This window comes from Elaeis guineensis, chromosome 3 (genome assembly GCF_000442705.2).
Source record: "Elaeis guineensis isolate ETL-2024a chromosome 3, EG11, whole genome shotgun sequence".
Classification (NCBI taxonomy): domain Eukaryota; kingdom Viridiplantae; phylum Streptophyta; class Magnoliopsida; order Arecales; family Arecaceae; genus Elaeis; species Elaeis guineensis.
This window is the reverse complement of record NC_025995.2, coordinates 112,222,807-112,242,408: the sequence shown is the minus strand read 5'-3', so window position 1 is coordinate 112,242,408 and position 19,602 is coordinate 112,222,807. Positions and strand designations below refer to the sequence as shown.

At 37.9% G+C, this 19,602-nt stretch overlaps 2 protein-coding genes across 2 annotated transcripts; one reads left to right on the top strand and one right to left on the bottom strand.

Moving 5' to 3' along the window:
• Positions 1 to 3,896: 3,896 nt before the first annotated feature.
• Positions 3,897 to 7,233, top strand: LOC105040864 (VAN3-binding protein). Its single transcript, XM_019849121.3, has 7 exons — positions 3,897 to 4,534; positions 4,641 to 5,092; positions 5,171 to 5,537; positions 6,297 to 6,446; positions 6,748 to 6,797; positions 6,888 to 6,945; positions 7,022 to 7,233. The coding sequence occupies exons 2-7, from the start codon at positions 4,676 to 4,678 to the stop codon at positions 7,231 to 7,233; spliced, it is 1,254 nt and encodes a 417-aa protein (XP_019704680.1). The 5' UTR covers positions 3,897 to 4,534; positions 4,641 to 4,675.
• Positions 7,234 to 7,248: 15 nt separating this feature from the next.
• Positions 7,249 to 19,243, bottom strand: LOC105040863 (probable lactoylglutathione lyase, chloroplastic). The gene is made up of 9 exons (XM_010917588.4): positions 18,947 to 19,243; positions 17,580 to 17,784; positions 17,355 to 17,479; positions 17,060 to 17,124; positions 10,952 to 11,164; positions 10,793 to 10,840; positions 9,844 to 9,951; positions 9,519 to 9,659; positions 7,249 to 7,591 (listed from the first exon to the last, which is right to left on the bottom strand). The coding sequence occupies exons 1-9, from the start codon at positions 19,095 to 19,097 to the stop codon at positions 7,550 to 7,552; spliced, it is 1,098 nt and encodes a 365-aa protein (XP_010915890.1). The 5' UTR covers positions 19,098 to 19,243; the 3' UTR covers positions 7,249 to 7,549.
• Positions 19,244 to 19,602: the final 359 nt, after the last annotated feature.

Sequence of the window (19,602 nt, the reverse complement as noted above, 5' to 3'; positions counted from 1 at the left end):
TCTAATATCTTTGAAAAACTTATGCAAAAACATGATTTTGTATAGTGTAAACTAACCAAATATAGAATTTTCTAAGAGAGACTAATACAACAGATTCATTGTATTATTTTATATTTAAAAAAATAATTACTTCTTCATATGTTCAACCAAAATCTAATAGGAGGCATATCATCACAAAATAGGATGATATGAGATGAATATATGCCACTAGTGAGTTTTGGAAGGCAAACATTTAACAAATTATTTTATTAGAATTATATGTGTGTGTGTATAAAGAGAGAGAGCGAGATCTGATCAAGTGGATCTCCTCCAGCACTTGTCTAAGTCTAGATTAGATTGGAGCCTCACATCAATATTTCGAGTTGACGGATGTTTCTAGATTAAAAAGAGGCAGACTACCCTCAAACTAACTTACTAAAAATTATGATTAGGAGACTTTCAGTACGTGCATCAAGTGGTACGATAATTCAGAATCTCATCAAAAAAGGTTAATCAAAAAATATTTTTTGGATTCTTTGATTCTATATAGATATCCACGATCTTTCAAATAATAAATCGATGTGGAACTAAACATATGCCCATAAAGATCCTTATATACTTTTAAGCCGTAGCCTTCTTGCTAAGCTAAGGGTTGAAAATCATACATTCATTTATAAACATCATGACTAGCTCATGGGTAGCCCAATGAACCTGTACTATAATATCCTTTGATTCATATGAGTTTTAGGTGGGATCTATTGTGATATCATTTATAACAACCATGATCTCATCCAAAAAGATTAGTCTGAAAATATTATTTAAATTTTTTAATCCTGTATAAATATTCAAAAAAAATTTTAACAAATAATCGATGTAGGATTAAATATACATCTGTACAAATTCTCATAAGTGGCCAAAAAATTGACAGTTTAAATAATACAAAGCAATATATATATTTTTTATCATTTGATCCTAGATTACGATTATATGATTTTTGGTATATAATCAAAGATCATATACAATAGCTCAAATTATTGATGAACAATCCTATTAGTTGACGTAGATCTCATGGGATCTAAATGGAGATCCAGTTGGTCGGAGTCTATTATATATAGATATAGGATTTGATTGGGAGCTGATGTTTGTCTTCATCACCCGTAATGGAGCTGTTCATGCTTTCAAGCTCGATAGATAGCGAGATATGGAGTCGAAAGCATTGAGAGTTCAGGAGGCCGAGCATTGTTTGCTGGCCGGCCAATGTCTCCCTCAGCCCTCAGGTGTGGCAAAAGCATCGGGCAATCGGATCATCTTTCAAAAGTTCGCCTCCGTATTATCTTTCAAAAGTTCGCGTCGAATCCCACGGTGGATAACATGCCACGCTACCCTTTGCATTTCACCAATTCCCGATTGCACGCTATCCACCGTGCATATGCTCCGGGATTTGCCCTGTTCACTTCCACCTGGTGCATGCAGTAATTTCTCCAAAAGTTCCGCCAAGATGTTGAAGTGGTTGAACGCGAAGTGGGCCCATTGGCCGACGAGCTGCATTTTGTTCCAAAGTTTCCCATTGATTCAATTGAATCAATCCAAGTCCTGGAGAACAAATCTAAAAGAACCATGGATCATTATTCCCTCGGAAAAGCAAGGTTCAATCTGATCCCTGACCTCTGGAAGTCAAAAGAGACAATCTCAGCATCTGAATTGAATCCAACTTTGAATGATCAACATTTATATATTGTTGGATTTCTCTTTATCTTAGTACACCATGAACAAAATAAGTGCAAATGGCAACTCGTATCTGTTCCCAGCTACGTTGCTCCTGCATGTTTTGGGATAACATATACTACTACTCCCTCACATTGAAAAGAACAATGTATGAAAGTTTACTTCTGTATTCAAGCTACGCATTAATTTCCTTAGTTTCAGCCTGATGTATATGTCCTAGATGTGTTTGCCCAGCTCCTTTGTGGTCATGTGACTTAGAATAATCCATTGTTATTTACCTTGTTATAACTCGTACCGATCTTATTGACTCCTCTTCTTCAACCATGTCTTAAGCTTTCCATTTGCATTATGTTGTATGGGCAATCGCATTTAGCCTCCTGGATCTTGCCGTTGCCACTTGAGATGAATGTGATAAGATCCAAAACTCTTACAGTGTTTTAGTTCTAATGCTGTTGATTTCTTAACAATCTCTTGGTTTCATTTTCATTAGTAGGGGGAGTTATGGAGCTCAGCCTACTAAGTTCTCAACAATATCTTGATGGACCAATTCCATGACATTGTGAAGCTCTAGCATGAATTTCTAAACATTTTTCAGGATAAGCCTGGGAACAATAGTTCTTGTCATCCAAACGGCAAAGGGCTCTACACCAACAGATATCCCACTTTTCTAAAATTTTACTGGAGATCAAGGTTGCTGGATGTTTTAATTCAAATAGACACCTCCAGGAGCCTAGATCTAGCCTCTGGTCCCCATTTCGTTGGCTGACATTGATCCACGTCTTCCAAATGGCATAGGTTCAGGGTTGCAAACAAAGTACTTGGTCAGGGTGAGCTCTAGCTAGATCACTCTAATATTTTAGCAACAAATGGACAATAAGAAAGTAGGCTAGCGATGGTAGGATTTTATGGTTTACCAAAGGCCTTAACCCACACGATTAGGCATCAGTGCAATGATGATAAGGGACTGAGGATATTCAGTGCCTCTGCATTAAAGTTACAGATGTCTACTTCAATAACCTTAGCTGCTCTCTATGTGCTTAGGGAAGTGGACATTGCACCAAGAACCGAGAAAGCCGGTTGGCAGTGCAGAATGATTTGATACCTTCCACCCGTCTTCTTTGTTATAGAATATGGATTGCAGAGAATACTCCTTGAATGGATACTAAAGTGTGCATACTTGGGACACAACTCTCATTGCGAGGTAAGAGTGTCATATAAATGCCATTGCCTTGTGAAATCTGGAAGAAAGTAGGGCATACTAATCATGGCCTGGTAGTGCTAATACTTCATTTGTTGCAGTCCCACCTGGACTCTTGTCGCATATATGCATTGAAAATTATATCATTCAGATGCTCGGTTATGTTAATGCCATTTCCTTGACAAGGGAAAAGGAAAAGAAGCCAAGCACAGGTTGGCAATCATGGCGTAATGGTAGTGCAGATACTTTATCATGTTCTCATCCCATTAATAGGACAGTCCAAATCTTTTGCAATGATGCATATGTGCATGTAAAATTGTATAAAAAATGCTCAAATGTGCGACAACTGATTGCCATACACGATCATGTAATGTCGATACAAATAATGTTGACCTATGAGTGGGATTATGAGATGGTTAGTTGTATGAGTATGGAATTCCCTTTACTACCTTTTTTTTGGGATGTCTACTGCCCTTACTCGTTTGTGGGACATCCAAAATAAAGGGATATGGCTTAGCCCAGGCTTTTCTGCAGCAACAAGGGGCTGAAGCTTGACTGACCTTTGGATTCAGCACCACCACAACATAAGGAATTCAATTTTTGGCCTTTGGCGCCAGCAATAATAGTTCTTAATGTAGTTCACCATGAGTTCTTGATATTTTCAATTCTATGTCAATGATCTAGAGTGAGTATTATACCTTGATGTCAACTTTATATAATATAGATACATTTGATTCGTGATCAAAATCACAATCAAAATGAATTAGAATAGGAATGAGAATAGCCATATCCCCCCGATATGTTAGGTTTTAGGGATCGAGGCATTTTTATTCCCCTTTAAAATTGGAATGGATCCGATCAATGGCTGAAATGAAAGTCACTCATCTCTAGTTTCATTCCAAAGTCCAATCCTTCCTAACCAAATAAGCCCACAAAATGGGTCCAATCAAATAGCTGAAATAGAAGTCACTCATTTCTGTTCCTATTCCAAAGCCTAACTCCCCCTAATCAAATATGCCCATAAAAGTATGTAGCTCTGAAATCCATGGGCAAATACAGCTGCAGGCCACCACCAACTTGTGGATTGGATGCTCTGACGTGCCATCATTAAAATTCAAATTGAAGCATCAGAGCAGACCCAAGGAGGCTGGCAGCACTGCTCTTGTGCTCCAAATATTAGAACGACTCCCATGTTCCCTACTCCGTAGTTCATGTAAGTCAAATATTGAAATAGAGCATTCGTGTGCAAGACCATTAAATTTGGATGTGGAGGTCCACCAACCCAACAAATGATGGCGCACGCCGCTCAGGAAACTGGAGCGAGCTTTTTAAAGAGTAGATAAAGAGAGGGACCGGCAGACAAGACTTTAGCACCCACTTACCGCACGAGCCAACATACAATAATCCTCACTCCTCTGTGCCTTTTATCAGTCTCCACTCTTAAAAACCAAATTTTCCCTTCCCACACCCGCATGCTTGTCTTCTACTTGATACTCTCCTCATTCTAACGCCTTCTTCCTGCTAAAGATTACCCCATGTAGAGTATGCATGGTTTCATGCCAACGATACGCATTCTCATATCTATTTGTTCGACGATATCACTAAAGGATTTGGCTCATAAATCTCCGACGGGTAGGTCTATATATTTGTTTTCATCATATGTTTTGTTTCCTATCATTCGACTAAAAGATATATGCTGATATATATCTTCGACTTTGCATTACTGCTTCAATCCAAGGGTGCGAATAGGAGCATTTAAGCTGTTCTAAGGCCATGGAACGAAGCCCATATCATCGCCCACATCTTCTCAAGTGCCAATCACAGCAGCTGGAGAACATCAACGAGGAAGGCCCCATATGCTGGCACTCGTCATCGCTGCGGGCCCCTGAGACTCCTACAGAGACCATGGAGTTCCTTGCAAGGTCATGGAGCCTGTCTGCCATAGAGATCTCGAAAGCCCTCGCGATGCTCGAAAGTAAGGAGGATCCTCCAGACTCCTCATGCATGGAGAAACCAGCTTTGCCCTCAAATGAGAACGTTCCAAATACACCCAACGCGCAACTAACCACAGCCGCCACCGAAGATGAAACTGCGGTGAAAAAAACAACAATTACACCACCAGCGGTGCCGACTCATGAAGCCATTGGCATCAGTCCTCCCATTTCCCCAAGAGATCATATGGATATTAAGGTACAGTAGATTCTCGAGCTCTTTCTAACTGAACCACTCATCTTTTTCTTTTCATTTTTAACTCGTTCAGACATCCAGCTTCTTAGAGGATTGCCACGAGGGAAAACGATGGGCAGCTGGCTGAAGGATCATAAGGAGAAGAGAAGGGCGGAAGCTCGAACCCGTAATGCCGAAGTGTATGCTGCGACTTCTGTGGCAGGGGTTGCAGCTGCAGTTGCTGCAGTTGTAGCCAGCACCGTCTTTTCACCCGATGGGTCGAAAACCAACTCTGGTTCGAAGATTACTGCAGCCATTGCTTCGGCTGCAGCACTGGTGGCATCACACTGCGTGGAGATGGCTCAGGCATTTGGGGCCAGTCATGAGCAGATCTTAGCCGTCATCCACTCTGCCGTCAATGCACAAACTAGCGGAGATGTCATGGCATTGACTGCTGGAGCTGCCACAGGTATGTTTTCTTTGAATTAAGTCACTCAAGGGTTTCATGCAAGAGGATTTAAATAAACATAATATTACCAGCAAGCCTTGCCCAAACTCCAACTTTAGAGTTTAACTGCAAACATTAGTACTAAAGTTTATCATGTTCCACCATTCACATTTGTCTAGGGTCGCGCTGTCCATCATAGCAAGCTACATGTATGATACCAACTCTCAATGTTATTACCAAATAAAAGCACTGCAGGAAGGTATCCTGTTTCACTTCAATTTCTACCAAATAGAATACTCTTAACATCCTCTAGAGGATTGAAATACATAAAAAAAGATGGCTATCTAAGAGCTGACACATCAAGTTATTTCAAATAACAATTAATGCCAGGACTGATAGCCTTATCCTTTACCAAATTTTGCAGCTAAAATCTTTTATAGAAATATCATCTAATCCCTTTGAAGAAGATGATATATGTTAATTCAACACTATAACACAAATTATGCAGACCCAATTGATTCCTGACCGGAGCTCAGGTTGCTTTTATCTTGGCATCATGAAAAACAAATTAGGCTGTTTAAATTTTCAAGTTAGTGATCTGCATAACAACAAACAACTTAGTAATCTCTCAGATAATGTTGAGTCCAATATAGTGCACTAGTATGGCACGCACCCAGCAAACAAACGTTTGAAAATCCATATGTAAGTGATAATAAGTATCATGCAAGCAGCCGTTAATGCAAAAACTCCAACTCTCAGGCATAATCTTTTTTAATGCAGCCTTAAGGGGAGCAGCAACACTGAGGGCAAGGCTATATAAGGAAATACAGAGTGCAGCATTAGCAGGAGAGAGAAACGAAACAGAGGGATGCTCATCAGCTTTGAGTTTCATTTCCAGAGGGGGAGATCTTCTTAAACGTACAAGAAAAGGTACATATTTTCAAAGAGAGAAGCATATCCACAATTTATCTTTTCCTAAGCTTGCCAGTGCATTCTAAAAATATTAGGACATCTATATTTTGGAGGACCTTGAACAGCCACATAACCACCATAAAACAACAAAAGGATTAAATTTACCTGAAACTGTGCCTATGTAGTCTATCCAGACACTGGAGCAAGCTGCAAGAACTAAACATATACACAACTCATAGAGTCTCCAAAAACTATAACACTATTTCGTACTAAATCAGTGCAAGGCTTAGTAGCAGAGACTAAATGGACTCTTTGGCAGGTGTTCTTCATTGGAAACAAGTGTCAGTATACATAAATTCTAGTTGGCAGGTAAAACAGGATAAACCAAAAGGTTGATAATTATATCATTGATATTGCTTCAGATCTATCTATATTATTTCTTTCTTAAACAAATTACAGGTGATTGTTAAGATGAAAAGCACACACATGGCTGGAACCTTCGTGAAGAAGAAAAAGAGTAAGATTAGTAGGATAGTTATACCTAGAGCTTCGGATAGTCCAGTACTTGAAACTAAGTGGTGTTGTTCTTTCAGGTGTCGTTCTTGATGTCTGCTCCAATATCCCAGCATGGCCCGGCAGAGAATTAGAAGACAGCAGCCATCAAAGAGCTTACTTCGGAATCAAAACACCCGAAAGGATAATTGAATTTGAATGCAAAAACAAACATGACCAACAGATCTGGATTGAAGGCATACGCCAAATGTTAAATTGTCATGCCAACATGAATGTCACCGTGGCAATTTAATAAGCAGAACCAATATAATAAGAATGAGTTGGAGCCAAACTAGATTGATATGATGAATAAATTAAAATTGCATCAAAAGGAATCTCACATCTACACCGCGCTATATGGATCAGATGTGTTACATGCTATCACTAACATGGAAGGTTGAATGGCTTATGTACAAACTGAGGGGGGGTGGGGTGGGGTGGTGGGTGTCTTGTGTTGTGGGGTGGTCTGTGCTTTTACAAGACTTGACAGGCAAAGGCCGCATTTAGTGATAGGAGGTCAGATATTCCTTGACAAACTCAGCACTAGAAGCTTAGGCATGATGATCAGTTCATTCCAGTTCCTTGGCAAAATCTATGTTGTCAACAAAGACCTGCAGAAGAAAAACAATTGGAATCGACATTATTCAAGTCATGATTACTGCATGATTCTACTAACACACTCACAGCAGATAAACAACATGATGCCAAAATGTTAAATTGGAACAGAAAAATTGGTAAAAAGCAGAAGACTTAGGGAATTTTTTAAAAAATCAACAAATGAAATGATTTGGTTTCTATTAGACGGGTGGCTTATCATCGCATGGAAATGCTTAGTGCAACTTCATGGTTCCCGTGACCCATCATATGCTATGTACATCTCATACACTTGACACAAAATAGTATAATTGGCCCCATGATGCAAAATACTCTAGGAGTTGACCTAGCGCATGAAATAAATTATTAGCAAAAACAATCAATAGCCTACCAAGAAAAGAAAAGTTGAATGTGAAAGCCAAGTCGACGTGGCTTGGTTGGGCTCTAGTACTTACCTTGGAATTATATTTTGGATTTTCCTTAGGGAAGGTAGCTGGTTACCTATAGGCAAATGCTACCATAAGAGCTCCAGCATTGTTAAAATTAAGAGTATATTATAAAAACCCTTCTGAGGTTTATATTTATTACACTTATATCCAATAGTTTGTAAAACCTACACACTTATACCCCGTTAAATTAGCAGCATTAATGAAACCGTTTATCTCATATGAAAGGTTAAAATTGCGTTTAAGTGGGGAGGAGGACACACATATTTTCTTATGTCTTTGGATGATTGTTACGTCGCTTAAGGTTATTTTGGATGTGGCATGTGGGTCCCATTTAAGTTTTATGGTTTGACAAATGTTCTGTTGAGTTATAGGTGTTGGATAAAAGTAAACCTCAGGGGGGTAGCCATTGGTTTTTTGAACTATTGGACTTAAGTGTGATTTATGCTTAATCTTGGGTTTTTCAAACAAAGACAGAAATACAGTTTCAGTATCATTGCTAAAAGAGTTATTAGCATGGTTCTAATTCACAAGATTTATAAATAATGGCCATCACATATGTTTGACAACCATTAATTAACATGGTCATAGTAAACAGTTTTTACATTGTCATTGTTTCAAAATTTTGACACAGATTTTTGAAATCTAGTTCAACATTATTCTAAAACAAAAAATAAATATTCAATTAATACTTGTTGCATGGTTACATTACTGCCATAGGCTGTTATATGCAGTTAGAATGGCTATGAATTGCTGTTCTAACTGAAGTAATTACACTGGGAGACCCTGAAAGTTATCTAAGTGGTCATCCCTCTCTGCTCACTGGCTGGAGGTGCTGGGTTCAAATCCTGAGTACCGTATTCAAAAGAATCCAGCCCAAGTAATTTTCATATATGGGTGGGATTCCCCCTCGAGTGAAAATCCTGGGGCACTTAAACTACAGGTAGGGCTTCCCAGATGGGACACTCTCCTAATTGGGAAAAAAAAAGTTTTTTTAATACATTTTGGTTTCCCTATGATCCATTATGTAGGTTCAAAACAGGGCTGGGAGCATACGATAAGGCCATTATACCAAACAGAAAAGAGAAGAAAATATGGTTCAAACTTGGAACTCTAGGTCTTTCTTACTTATAGATGCACCTTGATCAGACCACAGAACAGCCAAGTCATCTACAATATTCACTTCCATGATTAGAGGAGGGGGAAGAGGGCAGAGATCTAGCCAAGATGCCTCATAGAGACCATGACTAATAATTAAGAACATTGGATCAAGGAATTAGTAATGTGCATGCTCATGTCACCAATGTTCTTTTGTTGTCCAATAACATCCAGGCTGGGTGTGGGATGGAGAAAAATTTTTTGAACTATGTAGTATAAGACATGAGCGTAGGCAAAAACCAACTTACCACATAAACAGGACTTTTCTGGAGAACTGCAGTCACTAAAATCCTTTTAAAGCCAAATGCATCAAAAACAAGGTATAAAGTTGGTAACATACCGTTTTCCAACCATCAGGATCCAAGCAGGCAGTGATCTTTGTGTTAATGCCAGGTAAAGGGCCTGGTTCACGAGTAATTTTTCCCCCGTACAGTTTTATTGCTTCTGCAGTTTTATAAACATCATCTGTGCCTATCGCAATCTGACAGGATATCAGAAGTTATTCTCCATCGAGTGTAATTAGACAAAAACACAAAATGAATTAATATACAAAGACAACTGTGACCATACAGAGAAAAATTTGTGATCAGAGTCATAAAGACAGCATCACTGAGCTATCAGTGATTCAGTGGTAATACATGTCACAACTGGAAAATAAACATTACCTGAGCATAGGCATTTCCTTTGTCATATTCTTTAACCCCGTAGTTGTACATCAACCCCACCACTGCATTTTTATCTTCAGGACCATATCCCATCATTGCCATAGTATGCTGAAAATAGGTACAAGCAAATATCAATCACAAAGGTTGACATGAACCATGACTTATGGGTCAGAAAAAGAAGTATATGCTAATAAACAAATATATTGAGGATCATAGAGACAAAATACAATTTTAAGATAAATTAATATACATAAAAGAGAAGATTAAAAGAATGATATTGATACAAAATAGATAGCAAAAGTGTCCGCATGATCCGCATCACATTAAACAACCTACACAACGGTTTAGGCTCAAAAGGAAGTTATCAGGATATCAATAAATTCAAAAATGTAGATTAATAGTAGATATGGTGTCAACCAATGATGGTTAGATCTATGAAGGAAAAGTATGTTATCGACATGGTTGAACAAGACTCCAAGCAATTTGGAGAAGAATGTACAGAATGCTGAAGATTAAGGCACTAAAAGAAGCATTGAAGATTACAAAATAAAAAGGAAAACACTGATATAAAATAGATAGTAAGAGTGTGTACATGACATAAAACAACCTATACAAATGAAATTGGCATGATGCATAACCCAATATGGCATTGGAAGACAAAGAATGCATGAATATACACACTAAACCACCCACTAATATACACACACCAAATCACCCATGCACCCATGCACCAACAAAAGAGGAAGGAAAAAGGGAAAAAAAAGGGCATACATTTAAAAGAAAAGGCAATTCCACAACTTCCATTATAAGCAACTAGACTGATGAATAATTGATATAACTAACAAATAACTTGTTAGTCCTGACAGATTTTTATACAGATGATCTACACAAACTAGATCATATATAGCTGATGTACAAGATAAGAAATGTGATGAATAAAGAGAGTAACCTTGTACTCAGGATTGTCTTGTTTGTGTAGAAGCTCCATACCAAATGCCTGTTTAGAAGTAACATGGATTTAGAACTTGACAAGTTGATCAAAAACACATGATGACAATTGCGAACATGTCTATACAAAATAAACTGAATTCCTCATTCACCAACTCACCTTCTCATAGAAGTTTGTAGCACGATCAAGATCTCCTACACGAAGCATTACTTGACAAAAGGGCTCTGGTGTAGGGCCCCTTTCCAAAAGCTCAAACTTATAACCATCTGGATCTTCAATAGAGGCAACCAGAGTTTTGCCCCCATTTAATGGGCCAGGTTCCCTCGTCACTTTTCCTCCCTTGGCTTTTATAAGATCCACCGTCTTGGCAACCTATTATAAAAGATCAAGAAAATATGATGACATGTTCTTGTAAATATTATTCTATCCACCTAAACATAACAAATACTTGAAATCCTACTGATATGATATTATTTCTATTTGTATCGAAAGACTTGTTGTAACCTATTGATCCAATAAAAAAGAAAGTCTTTAAGAGTGCTTCGACATTGTGAACAAGGCATTAAAATATTCAATATTCTTGCATTTCAGGAAGGCACGTCAAGAAGGCAGATGAACTTGAATACTTTAATCAGTGTATTTTCATTTTGCATATGGTAATTGCATGGTTAAATCTTGAGAGTTTACATGTTAAAGTTATTGATATGGTATAATAATCATGTTTGGATTATTCTTATCAGCCGAGAAGGCATAACTAAGATCTATTAGTACATAGACTTTAGATGAATAAACGATGTATTTTGATGTTCAAAACCTGCCAGCTTTTAGTTACGAAATCTATATCAGAATTTCATCATTTTTTTTCACTTGTATCATTTGTTCTTCTTCATAGATTTGCATATCATTTTTCTCCAAGTTTTCAGCACAGTAAAACATGATATTGGATGAACATTTAGACCCTCAAACAAAAGCAGGCATAATGCATGATAAGAAATTAATGTTTAATTAATAGATTTCAATGTGCATGGACTAACAGAAAAATCTAAATCAAGGGAAGATGTAAATTTTATGGTGGAAATCTGTTCATCAAAGCTTGCCATTTCATTTGATGGCCACATCCAATGGAATTGAAACAACTCAAGTGTCCTGATCAGGTTAACTAAGAAGACTTTTTCTAACCAACAAAGCATAAAATTTTATTTGGCATCACTGATCTAGCATCTACTAAGACCATATGAGTTTGAAGTTATCTATTTCATAGTACGGCTCCTCCATGATTTATAACGCAAGTTTCTCATTAAATGCTCATATTTTAAATTAATTGGTCTATGAACTTCTAATTTCAGTTATAGAGAACTCCATTACATGACCATTCTTATCAGTTATAGAGAACTTCTAACTAGAAGGATTCACATTTTCTAGACCTCAAAATGTAAAAGATGGATTCAAGGATTTGACTTCATATATACATGTCCATACACAGAAGTGTTTATAATTTGCAAAAATTGCAAGTGCAATAGTAAAAGAAAAAGTGCAACTACATAGTTCATGACACAGTAAAACACATACATAAAATGCAGTAAACTACTTGCAGTATCTCTAGATCGTATTTCTATCTAGCATGTACCTCAAACTCTTTTACAAGTCAAAGTGGCCAGAGTGACCTACTAGAATGTCACAATGCAACTTATGGATGAGGCATTAGCATACTGACTCCAAGAATATTTAAGAAGTAGCCCATGTAACAGAAGTGACTCTGGATAAAACATATAGCCATCAAACATTTGCTAGCTAGAAAATACGAACTCCAAATTGGACTACATTCTGATCAATGGAATATCAATCCTTGGGGGAGTAAAACATTAGGTTGAATCAAGGTTGTAAGCAGGAAGAATTGTCAGCTTAAGATGTGTCTTTATTTGATATCCAATCTTAAGCTCAAAAGCAAGTATACACTCCTACATAAACCACTTGGCATGGTGCTTCAAGCTGTATTTGGAATTTAGATAAAGCAAAACTTTGGAGTCAAAATTGAATAAGAATTATCTTTGTATCAACTCATGTCTCTAGTGTTTGAAACCTTACACTGGGTTTGGGCATATGAACGCAATTCTTGGCTTGAAGCAATACTGAGGCCAGTGTGTATATTCCTAAGCTGTGGTTAAGCAAAACCTAGCTTGAACCAAGCATGGCCATTGACACCCGAGTTGGTTTAATATTAACCAACCCTCTCATCTTTCCCCAGAGTTGCAAAATGCCCACAAGAACTGTTGATTATTGCATATAATGATTTCTTAGTATTTACATACAACTCGATGTGGTCGAGAACATTCAAGTCTTCAGCATATAGCCCTTTACACCGGTAATTCATCAAGCCATCTGAAAAGATGACCTTCAATCACCCTTATGTGAAAGGCTTCTCTCTTGCATTTTGTTGTCCTTTTACTTTTCCTTTTTTGATGAACATGTCTGTTCTGGTTCTGGCAATTCAAGTTATTTGGTTTCATAGCCTTTATCTGTTTAAATATTAAAAAAAGTTCAACAGATATTGTTTATTAAGATCTTTCAATATACATGTTTCTCATTCAAAATTTCCAATTAACTTAAGGATATTAGCAAAACAATATTTTACAAAGTTATTTCAATACCTACATAACAAATCTCAAAAAAGTACAACCACTCACTCCTACTAACAAATCAGAGGATCAAACTAATTGTTGGCAGAGTTCAGCTCACTCATTGTTGGAGTTCGATTCTCTTCCAATCTTTAAAGTGGAAACCAACGAACTTCACAAATATCCAAGTATTCCATATGTTTCTGACTCGGAAAGCGTCCAGTTAATGCTGTAGGCAGCTATATATACTTCGGGGGGATTTAATGAATAACCCTTTGCAAAGAGCCAATTAATCACCTTCAGGGTTTCAGCATCATACTCTACATAACTAACTGTCTGTGAGTTAGCATGTATACGATGACAAATAAGGAAGCTCCTTTGGCAACATTTTTTTTTTAGGTGTATGTGAAGCTTCAAGTAACAGGCAGGGATTTAGATTAGGCATAGTAAGTTTCACCATGGCCGCTCATCAACAACCATGTGTGATAACATATAGTTTAATATCTAATAAGTAATAGCCAAATTGAACTAAAGCATCCCTAATAGATGTCACACAAATAGGCCTGAGTTGAGAAAAGTCAGGAGATGATAGGTGATGGCTTGAAAAGGTGCACAGGTTGTTTCACCTTTCATAACCTTAAAAAGGAGACTGGCGTGGTACTTTCTCTGGCTTTTATGCCAAAACATATGTTACCGAGGTTCTCTAATTGATGAATTTTCTAAAATCTGCAGAATTATTCAATCTCCAATGATACTCCTATATGTTTGGTTGTTACATATATAATAATCTCACACATCTTACAAATATTTCTATTTTATGAATTATTATAGTGATTAGTAGATGCAAAATATTGTCTTTTTATATTCGTGTTTTTAGATGTGTTGTACTCATATACTAGATGTGAGGGTTAAAGGTAATCGCAATAGTCGGCAGCAGGGCTGCTGTTCTCGTTTCTAATATCCTATTGCTTTTTTCAAGCCACCCAATTCTAGTTCCAGAAGATTTTGGTGTCAAAACATGGAAACATTATTATATGGGCCACCACAAAAAGTTTCAATTCATAAAGTGAATGGATGAAGTACCTTCTACTATTGCATGGACATGTACAAAGGATTCAGACATTTGAACATGTATACAAGCATCTGATTAGGCAAAAGGAAAAGGTACAGGGAGACATGGTGGGAAAAAATATATATGTAATTTATTTTAAATTTGATAATATTGCTGTTGGGAAGGGTTGGGTCATTTCCAATTGTTGGCTACTGGACTGGATTCAAGTCATTCTTGTCTATTTAGCTGGGCCCAGGTTTGTTTTCATTTTACTATAGCTTAAGGATTTCTATAGATGTATGACTCAAGGACTAAGTAAAATATTACCAAGATTTTGATGACCTCTTTGATTTATTTCACTTCCCTTCCTCTTTTTGCAAGGAGACAAGAGATGCCTTTCAACAGCAGTGGACTGCACCGACTATAATGAAAGAGCAAGTACAGCCGATTGTCATGTCACAGCAAAGACAGACTTGCCAGCATGGTGGAAGTTCCCATAGCAAATACGTAGCCTTCTCACTCCCTCATGGCATCGTGATGCAGTGAGCTTCACAGCATGGTAGCATTTTTGTGGTGAGTACCTCAGCTCCTCACATCCCTCCCCCCTTGCTATCTATCCATCTTTCCTTTGTCTCTCTCCTTCCTCTACACCTTATCACTCCCAAACCATTGCCCCTCTTTCTCACTACTCTCCCCCCAATTGACTAGCGTTGACGTGTCCTTTTAGATCCATACAATCTTAGTGAAAATTGCCTGAAGATCACATTAACTGAACAGAGAGGTACTCTTGTTAGATGCAACCATCAAACTATTGTCGTAGCCATTGATTGTTAATCTAGTGAATCTACCATTGCGTATGTCTCGAATCCACAGAATAAGAGTCAGAATCCCATAATAAGATTAAAATCAATATCAAATCTACCAATAATCATCAAACTTAAGTGACCTACACAATTGGACCCTCAACTGGTGAAATCTTGTTCTTGCCAAACTTTCTTACTATTCTTCATGCCCAACTAAGAGGTAGCCAACTCCTGAGACCAGTATCTACCAGTGTTTGCCATACCATCCTATACCATCTAGTATGGGGCATACCATACCATACCATACTAATACTATTGTACTGGTCCGTATTGTGTACCCACATTGTGATAAGATGGTACCAGTACGGGATCCGATACCGAGATGGTGAATCTTGGTATCTACTGATCCTTTTGCACCTATCATCATCTCCTTGGGCATTAAAAGCTACCAAAGCCTTAGTTTTGCATAGTCTCACTCTTCACAAACATGAATTGGGTTTACCTTTGAATCCAGACCAATTGTGTTATGTTGAGTTCGGTCAGGAGCTAGATCTTCTTATCCTTCCTCTCTCGTGTGCAAGTTTTCCTCTTTCCTTCATATTTCTCTTCATGTTCCCTAAAATTATTTTCCCCACCACCATTGACTTGTAACACGATTATAATTAAGCTGAGTAATTATGACTAATCTTTTTATTTTCTTGTTTTTCCATCTCCAAGCTTTTGGGTGTTTGAAACTTGCTTCTTGGACATATCCCCTAATTGTGTCTCTCAGTGTGCAAGTTTTTCTCTCTCCTTCATATTTCTCTTCATGTTCTCTAAAATTATTTTCCCCCACGACCCTTGACTTATAACATGAGTATCATTAACCTTAGTAATTATGACTAATCCTTTTATTTTTCTTATTTTACCGTTTACAAACTTTTGACTGTTTGAACATTACTTCTTGGATATATCCCCTAATTGTGTCTCCTCAATTACCATCATCTACTTCCTCATTGTCTTCCAACATTCTGTTTTAAAGTCACATTTTTCATTTAAAGTCTCTAGAGTTCTCTTATTTTCTCTCTCAAGCACAAGTTTATCAGGCATATAACACTTCAAGTATCTACCAGATAGTTATCAATGGTTAACAATCTAGGTTTAAAGGATGCATGAGACATTTCATTCTATCATATAATAAGGGTGTTATCATGTTCATAGCATACAATATTTGTACAAGTATCGTATTCATACGATATGACAAGACCGTGGCCTGTTGTAGTTGTATCTATAGGATTATTACCGACATTAGAGTTCTTTTAAGCCATTGGAATCAATTCCACATACATCACAATAACACCAATTAGTTACAAAAATATAAATTAGTTACTGAAAGATATATGTATTATATACATAAGTTAGTCAGACATGCTATTATCAAAAGTTGCAGTAAGAGCTATTATAAAGTTATCTGGATGCACTGTATTCGCTAACCAATATTTCATAAATAATTTCGATATACATAGAGCTCTTTGCAATCGAGATTTTTTTTTACCTAAAAAAAATGCTTACAGTTAAACAAGCAGAGGGGAATATAACACAAAGACATCAATGATAACATAATCGGTAAGGCACAAAGCACAAATGCTAATAGAAAACAAAGCCTGATAGTGCATAATGATTTTTATGTGGATCTCAATTCAATCATTCAAAGAGAAATGGATATAACAGAAGTTCAGGATTGCTTCCAAACATACATGCATGCCCAAAATCCACAAACAGGATTACAGCGTATAAATTTATGTGAACAGAATCTTACATCCTCAACTGCAATACCGAAGTGACCAAAACCATCTCCAATATCATACTTGTCAACCCCATAATCTGCCAACATTATAACAAACAAAATTTTTATCGGAAAACACATCGATACACAGTTATGCAGAATCAAATAAACAGAAAGGTGATAAGCAATGAACTACTAGAGCACAAAAAAGGAGAGAAGAAGAAGAAGACAAAGAAAGAAAGGATTATGAAATAAGAAAAATGTCTAAAGGGATAATTAACGCTTTAAAGTAGCATGCCAACATGAGGATATAACACAGGTAGCTTACTGTAAGTGAGTTCAACAACAAAATGTGAGTCTTCAGGCCCGTATCCAAGGAAAGCATTTGTGTATCTTTCCTCAGGAATGTCACGTTTTCGCAGCAATTTCATGCCCAAGCACTCTGTGTAGAACCTGCACCAATCAGGCAGACAAATTCAGCGGAAGCCATGTGCCCATAAATCAAAGACATGATCTTTGGTACAGAGGTATAATTCAGAAAAGAAAAGGATACTTTATTGTCTTGTCCAAGTCCCCAACACGATAAACAACATGAAGAAGCCTCCTCTTGTCCTTTTTCACCCACTCTAAGGCCTCTTCTTGACTAACAGTGGTGCTTGCTTGAGTCGTCATATTTCCAGCAGCACTGGCCTCTACGCCTCTCGCTTTTCTTATCAACTTACAAGGTCTTATTCCAAACAACTGCTGGTGATGCATAGCTGTGCAATCGCAACCAGAAGAGTCGATAGATCAGGGACCAGTAAGGAAGGTAATGTAAAAGACCGAGGGCTCCTTCTCTTCAACTTGACACATAGTAGTTCAAAAAAACCCAGGAATGAAATAAAAATCGATGAAATAAATAAATAGAGTAGATATATTGATACACAGAACACATGAGTTCCAATGTGTGTGTGTGTAAGGCTAATACTGGATCCAGGTAATAAAGACAAGATAGGGGCCTGTATTGTACTTTTCTTGTTTTTGTATTCTGGCTTCTCAGCAAATTAGTAAAGCATCTCGTGGAGGTTGATGTTGAAGATGGTATTTGCACAGAACTTCTGTTATTACTTGCTTCTATTTTGATTCCTTTGTTAACCAACAAAAGTTTGCTGCCAATAGCTCTAAAGATTTTAAAACAATTTGAAAAAACAAATAGGTTTCATCATATAAGTCTTTCAGTGTAGTTTATTTTTTGTCTTGTGCTTTGAAAGCAAAAACAGAAAACATAAGCAATATCTAACAGGCCCTAGAAGATCGATTCTAGTGTTTTGGATGAACTTCTAGATTCACCCCAACTTCAAATTTAGTCAAAGTGTATCTACAAGCACCTATTCAGTTCATTCAGTTCAGTTAACAATTAGACTTGCAAAAGCTGCACTAGTTTTTGTATAATATACCTCCTTTCTCTAAAGAAATTGCACATTAAATTCAGTAGTCAGTAAATCAAATATAAACCACGGGTAGAGCTATCTCCGACTGTCACCGACGATTTCATGTAAAACTCATATATATAATACTAAAAGATGTATTTTTCACAATAAAAAGGACAGATATTTGATCGAATGAGTAGTTCTTTTTTTTTTGGGTAAATGTAGTTCTTGTTTTCTAATCAGTCATATAGAGCATATTTGCATCGTAGAAATTCCAAAACAAATCGAAACGCCTCAAAACCCCAGAACAACCACAGCATCGAGCGAACGGAGGCTCATTACATCCCGACCAAGTCGCAAGACCCAAACGATAGCTCACGGATCGATCGAGAATTTTTAAGGAAAAGAATCGAAATCGTTCAAGAATCCATGGGGAAGATTAAGAGGCGATGAGAAAAGCGAATAAGGTGAAGAGTTCGGCAAAAGAATTCCGGTGGGATGGAGGGCTCACCGCTTCCGAGATGGGAGAGAACAAGGCGGCGGAAGGGGACGGAGTGGAGGCCGAGGCGGGCGTTGGAGGCGAGCCGGACGGCGGCGGAGGGGGGACGGAGGGCGGCGAGCTGGAAGGAGTAGGAGACGGCCATCGGGAGGATCCTCACCATCGGCCAGGCGACCGGCTCTTTGGTTCTGGCTGGTTTGCGCTCGCTTCGGCGTTTCTTGGGGCCGCTCGCGGTGCTCGAATCCCTCGCCCTCTCTATCCGAGTTCCGGGGGCCTGTCACGTGACGGGTCTACAGATTGTTCCCCGAAGAAAGGAATCGCACCCGCAGTCTATAAACAACACGTATTATGCAACGAAAGTCCCCAATGACAAAGAGTGCTATTTCTGGTCCAAGTGATTGCTCCGTGATCGCGTCGCGACATTACCATGGCATGGCAAGTTTTACTTCGACCCGACTTCAATTTATCTAAACTGGATAACTCAGTTTTGTCCTTTTCAAGGCCGATCAAGATATGTAGCGGAAAACGCCTAACAAGAGGGGAGGACTTTATCACCAAGCCTTTGGCCCGCATTCATGTACTCTCTCGGGTTCATTGGGGCATGGTCATTGCGAAATGACTTTTGTACATGTATCCCTTTGCGTTAGATCTATCTAGTTTTAAGTAGG

Bases quoted from the DNA above. Each gene is read 5' to 3' on its own strand.
- LOC105040864 (XM_019849121.3), top strand. From the start codon at position 4,676: ATGGAACGAAGCCCATATCATCGCCCACATCTTCTCAAGTGCCAATCA. The intron at 5,538-6,296 runs GTATGTTTTCTT...TTTTTAATGCAG, and splicing joins GACTGCTGGAGCTGCCACAG to CCTTAAGGGGAGCAGCAACA. The intron at 6,946-7,021 runs GTAAGATTAGTA...TTGTTCTTTCAG, and splicing joins CTTCGTGAAGAAGAAAAAGA to GTGTCGTTCTTGATGTCTGC.
- LOC105040863 (XM_010917588.4), bottom strand. From the start codon at position 19,097: ATGGTGAGGATCCTCCCGATGGCCGTCTCCTACTCCTTCCAGCTCGCC. The intron at 11,165-17,059 runs GTAAGATTCTGT...CTTTTATAATAG, and splicing joins TCGGTATTGCAGTTGAGGAT to GTTGCCAAGACGGTGGATCT. The intron at 7,592-9,518 runs GTATGTTACCAA...TTTCTTCTGCAG, and splicing joins ATCCTGATGGTTGGAAAACG to GTCTTTGTTGACAACATAGA.